This window comes from Lemur catta, chromosome 14 (genome assembly GCF_020740605.2).
Source record: "Lemur catta isolate mLemCat1 chromosome 14, mLemCat1.pri, whole genome shotgun sequence".
Taxonomy (NCBI): domain Eukaryota; kingdom Metazoa; phylum Chordata; class Mammalia; order Primates; family Lemuridae; genus Lemur; species Lemur catta.
In genome coordinates this window covers 1478768-1484767 of record NC_059141.1, presented here as the reverse complement: position 1 = coordinate 1484767, position 6000 = coordinate 1478768, and the positions used below count along the sequence as shown (strand labels likewise).

Sequence of the window (6000 nt, the reverse complement as noted above, 5' to 3'; positions counted from 1 at the left end):
GGAGGCAGAGAGCCGGGGTGTGGGTTGAAAAGTCAGACTTCATGAGTGGAACTTACACAGCCCTGATGCGCAATCAGATTTTTCCCCCTAAATCTTTCAAAACTGGGTGTCTTTAGTTGAAACACAATTTTGCTGCTTACGATTGTGATGAAAGTCTTAGGCACAAAAACACGCTGGTTTAAAATATTTATTGATTAAAAAAAATTTAAAATTTTTTATACAAAGATGATGAGAAAAATCTCATGCAAACTCTGGGCATACAATAAAAATAACTCAAATATTAATAGGATGATTTTGTACAAAATTATTCTTTTGTAAGTGGGACCTGTGGGGGCCCGTGCAGCTCCGCCCCCCGGCAGCCTGCAGGGGTCGGGGCCACTCGTGGGACACTCACGGCTGTCACTATGAGGATGATGAAAACCCTATTGCTACTACGCAGAGAACGAGACCAGACCTGGGGACTGAGTGAGGAGTTCCTGGAGGAATGAAGTAATTCACAAAGGTTTTCAGGAGGGTTTTAGGTAATCGTCTTACGTGATGAATCACCTTGAGATCGTTATAGATGGTTCCTGTTTCTGCTTAGTCACAAACCTGCAGTGGATTTATAATTTGTGTATATTACAAGTCATTTGCATAATTAAAACAATTAAGGGATCGACATATCATAGCAATTAGAAATGCATCAAACTCTGGACGTTGTACAAAAAAGAGCTTCAATATGAAACAATAATCCTCTGAGAATCGAAACCCGCAGCGGCCCGGCCCCCCCGGGCAGTGCAGAGCCCGCCCGCCCGCGCCCACCCTGCGCTGCCCGCCTGTCTGCACCGCGGGACCCTCGCCCCGCTCTCCCCACGCCCACCCGGGGCTTATTGCATTTTCACAAACTCATCTCATTTTCCGCAGCCTCAGTCTGTTTTCCTTGTCCCGTTTCTTAAGAATAAGTATGAACTGGTTGAAAAAATGCTCCTGGTCCTTCCTTTTCTGCACAAGTCGAAACCTCTGATCCCGGCCGTATTTCTCAGCAAACTCCTTAAACGTGGTCCTGAAAAAGAAACCGATTCCTAAGACGGCTCCGCTGAGAGGGACGGGCGGTTTCCCTGCACGTTCCAGGGCAGCTGCAGCTGTGTTGCCTGCCCCCTACTCGGGCCTCCCCCCATGGGGCCCCTGCAGGGCTGCCCTTTCCGGCTCCCCAGCCCCACCCCACACGGCTCCCCCGGCCCCTGGGGCGCTGTCACAGCTCCACCCACACGAGTCTCCTTCAGTCCACCCCTCGCCCCCACCCTGCTGCTGCGGCCACGCGTCTGTGCCCCTGCCGCCCTCCGCGGGGCTCACCCCTCCCCACCCCTCAGCCAGTCAGCGCCCGCCCGCCTACATTCTTTGGGCAACCCGCCCCTCCAGAGGCTCACTGAGCCGACCTGCTCCCGCATGGCCGTCACAGCTGTGACCTTGTTAAACCTCAACGCACCCTGCGGACTCCACCTCACTCAAGTGCACGCACCGCGTGTGCTCCGGTCCCCACGGACACCCTGCGGGGCCAGCCCAGGGCGCGGCGTGCAGGGAGCACCAACCACCCATGGGGCAGTCTCTGATGTCCAGGCCGGTGTCTGCAGGAAACCCTACGGGACCACCTGGGATCCGCGGGAGACCCTACGGGACCAACTGGGGCCAGCATGGCCATCCTTGGGGGCTGAGGGGGCTGGAAGGGCCAAGGCAGTGGACACGCCTTTGCGGCCACCAAGGCAGCTTTGCGAGCCCTGCAGCCCTCAGCATCCCACTGGCCGGACTTGAACTGGAGCACCAGCGCAGTGGCAGGTGCAGAGCGGCCAAGGCCGGGAGGAGCCGGCCGGTGCAGGGACAGGCAAGTTTCCACCTGGCTCCCAGCCTGGGGTCCTCGCCAGGGAGCAGGGGCTCGCCTGGAGGGGCGTCCCTGGGCACCCAGAAAACACCTCCGTTCTTTGTCCAGTGGGTTTTTCTATCCCCCACTTCTCTTTACAGGGAATTGTGTATTTCCTTGCAGGCATTTAATTATTGCATTATAACGTAATAGCTGTTTAAATACCTGAACAACAAGATTATACTGACAGGGCTGCTAGAAGACAAGACGAACAATTAGCAGACTGGTCCTCACTGCTGTCACTAAACAATTAGTCTCATGCCTTCCTCCTCCAGCTGCTATTTTCCTGGTCACAGCCTCGGGGGCGCTTGTTTACACATTCTCAGAAAGAAAAGCACTTCTTTCTGGTTTTCCTCTTCTTCCTTTCCTTCCTGCCCCTCCCGCCCTCCTTCCTTCCTTCCTTCCCTCCTGTCCTTTAACGACTTGACAGCTGTGCCAGGCCTGGCTGGTGCTTCCGCGGCTGACCTGCCTGTGGTGTGGGCGTCAACCCGTCAGATGCCCCCGGGGCTCGCTCCTCCCGCCCCCTGGCTGGTTAGGAGGCTGAGCCCTGTCGGGGGCTGGGCAGGAGCAGCGTCTACACAGGCCCTACTCTGAGCATCTCTGAAAAGAAGCATCCCTAGACAGAAAGGGAGAGTTAACCCTCTGTGGCCCCTTCGCCACACCAAGGGGCAGCGCGGTCCTGTCTGCCGACCCTGGCGGGAAGTCGTCTGAGTCCCTGGCAGTGCGTCTCTGCTCTGCATCTGGGAAACGGGGACACGGGCCAGTCTGCCGCTGAAGGAGGCGGCCCCTGTGGCCTTCAGGGAGGGGCACCGAGTGTCACTCCCCTGCCGGCTCCTGCAGCCGGGGGCGGCCGCTCCCCCCATAGCCAGGTCCCCAGGGCTGCGCAGTCCAGGACGGCTCTGGACTGTCACTGTCCCCAGTGCTCCGGGCACTTGTCAGGGCAGAGGCTGAGGTGCGCAGGACGGCCGTGGATGGCTGCAGGAGTCTCTGCAGACCCCCGGGCCGTCTCCAGGGGGGCTCGGGTGGTCTGCACGTGCCCTGCCTGGCTGTGCAGTGTGCGGTGATTTGAATCACACACGTGTTACTGGGGTGCCTATAAAACAGCAGAAAGATCTGAAAACAGCTCTTGAAAATGCTGCAGACTTAGCTACTTTGAGAATAAAAAATAGTTTTATAATTATAAAAGTTATCTATGCTGAGTGTAAATTTTTTTAAATGTTAATTTGCTAAACTATAGTTGCCATTTTACTATCTACATGTGTCCTGTAACATCATGTTATATGCCTTAATATACACAATAAAATTTATTTTAAAAATAGCAGTCAGTTAGACCTAATTTTAGCAGTAAGTCTCACTCCTTTTCCGTGTGTGTGAGAGATCTTTTTCCAATGGCTCAATAAATTCTGACTATTTCCCCCTTGGTCTTCCTAACATTCCTGGGAGGGGTATGTGAGCTCCTGGCTAACGTTGTGCCAATGGAGAGACAGGACTTGGGCTCCGTGTCCTTAATGACAATGTGGCTGTCGCTGCTGAGCACCCCCCGATGCTGGGCACGGCGGGGCCTCTCCCTGGGGCCCTCACGTCGTCCTCCAGGTGCTCCCTGGGTCTGTGCGGTCAGCCCCGCTTCACACGAGGACGCGGACACACACGGAGGTCCAGTCCCTTCCCCCGGACCAGGCTGAGAAGGGCCAGGCCAGACTGTGAACTAACACAGGCGGCAGCTCCAGTTTCCTGCACCCCCCACGTCCCTGCCTCTCTCGTGGCTGCTTCATGGGCAGGCACAGCTAAGCCACGGCTGGAACCACAGAAAGTCACAATGTGCCAGCAACCAGACACACGTCTGCCTGGGAGGTCAGCCCTGTGTGATGTTTCCTCCCACCCAGCCAGCATGTCCTCTGCACAGCTGGAGCGTGGGTGTGAGAACTGCGTCACCAGCACTAACTTCTGTCACCCAACTGCTGAGCAGGCAAACCACAGACCGTGCTACCGAGGCTACGTCTTCTCAGGAAGCATCCATTACTTCCATTCAAAAAATAAAGCTGCATGTTCCAATCTAAAATAAAAACACATTAAGATCAACTACTTTGATATTTATAAAAGTTACTGTTTTATAGTTCTAAAAGTTGTTCATCTTTATTTTTTTAAAAATTGTTCAATTAAAGCTAATTTTAGAGAAGAGTTAAGCTTATGTGTTTTTATTTGATGGAAATACCGCCTTACTTACTATCTTAGGTGAGTTTCATTAACCTCTGTCCTGCGCCTGGGTGTCAGCCCCGCAGGTCACTGTCACTCTCGGGCTGGATGCAGGACCCGAGGCAGGGGGGCTGGGGGGCTGGGGGGCGTGTCCTGCTACTGCCCTTTGCTCTGTGTTTTCCCTCCTGGTCACTAGATCAGAAATCAGACCCGTCATTTGGGCCACGGAGCCTGCGCTCTGGCTGGGAAATGCGGGAGTGAAAGGATTACGGCGTTTGACACACAAACAGCTCACGCTGGGGCCGGGGAGGACACACATGGGCCGCCGGGCCGCTCCTCCGGCTGGGCCTGCGGCTTCCACACTGCGCGCGTCCACACAGCCTGCCGCAGCGGATGCACTGCCAGCCCCAGAAACCACCTGACCTGTTTCCCTCTCCGTACCTGGGTGACACTTTAGATTCCTCTAGAAGCTTTTTGAATTCTTCTTTGGCTAGCAGCAATTTACTTTTCTTTTCCTTATATTCTTCTTTAATTCTTGTCTTGACAAACTGTTCAAATATCTTAAAACACATACACAGAAGAAAAGTATTAAGAAACTGCATATCAGAAACGGACTCTTGCACCGAGCACAGCCCAGAGGCACATCATTCCTCTTCCTCGCGGCGGGGCTGCAGGCGACCGCCCTTCCTCTGCAGCTCTCGCCGCGGACACGCCGCCTAAGCACTCGAACCCACATTCCCACGAGCCCTGGTGTTCCTACGCACACGGGCACCGTTTCTGGGTCAAACCCCAGATCAGCCTGCCTGAGGCATCCCGGGGAGGACCAGCAGCCGACTCCGTGGGTGTCGGGAAGCCACAGACAGCCTGGAACGAGCGCCACACGCCACATGCGTCTCCATCCGGCGCTCCGAGCCGCGCTCAGCAATGCGTAATCTCGTCAACCTCCGCACTGCCATGCACCAGCAGCACAGTAGCGCACTTAATTTGTTCTAGTCACTTCCTCTGGCGGCGTAAGTGGCATTTGAGTCTCTAAAAATGACTCTGATTTGTGAAAAGAAAGTCAATGCAGCAACTCTGACTCCCCACGCTCCAGTTTCCGAGCAGACCCACTGCTGCACGCGGGGCCTAGAATGACAGCGGACACGGCGGCCCCTCTGAAGGTGTCACCAGCTTCCTGGCCACAGGGACGGTGGGCGCAGAGCTGACCCTCGGGCAGCCGGCGGTGACCAGAAGTGTGACTGAATGCTGATCCAAACAGGACACCCGGTTCCTCAGTGTCAGGGACAGGGGCACTGTCTGGCAGGCGTCCCCGTGTGAGACTCCAGGGCGTTTTCTCTCGGACGCCGGCAGCCGACACAGCAAGGCGAGACAGCCCCTCGCCCAGCCCGAGAGCTGCCCTGTCAGGGCAGGAGCACTCGCTGTCCCAAGGTCGGAAAACCTGCTCCTGAGAGACGATCAAGGCCACAGGGGCCGAGCTGTTGTGCTCCTAAGGCGACCCAACAGTCGGGAACATCGCAGGGAACAAACTGGAGACGGTTTACATGTTTATGCAAACATAAGTAAAAATGCCAATGAAAACCCCACATATGATCCTGTAAGGCCAATAAACAGCAACTCTGCACCCATCCAAGCGACGGCCGTGCCCCGCAGTGCCTGACCCCGGTGCCAGGTCAGAAGGCCCGTCTCAAGCGCGCCTGCTGGGCACACGGAGAAGGGACCGTCACGGCCGGCGGGTGCAGCCTCCAGCCTGCCGTCTGGAGAGGGGCTCTCACCTGGGCGCATCGGCTCCGATTCCACCTCAGGAGGGCTAAGCTCTACAGCATCATAAACACAAGACGCGACTCAGCTCCTCAGGACAGCAGCACCATGAAATATTCACCAATAGGACTTAAATTTAGAACACGCGCGTGTAC

At 55.5% G+C, this 6000-nt stretch overlaps 1 protein-coding gene across 1 annotated transcript in view; it reads right to left on the bottom strand.

The window, feature by feature from the left end:
• Positions 1 to 816: 816 nt before the first annotated feature.
• TCERG1L (transcription elongation regulator 1 like) overlaps positions 817 to 6000 on the bottom strand; it is a 125445-nt gene continuing 120261 nt past the window's right edge. Inside the window, exons 13-14 of the mRNA XM_045568372.1 lie at positions 4529 to 4647; positions 817 to 1042 (exon numbers count right to left, since the gene is read on the bottom strand). Of these exons, the coding sequence (XP_045424328.1) occupies positions 886 to 1042; positions 4529 to 4647 (276 nt within the window). The 3' untranslated portion in view covers positions 817 to 885. The remainder of the gene's footprint in view (positions 1043 to 4528; positions 4648 to 6000) is intronic.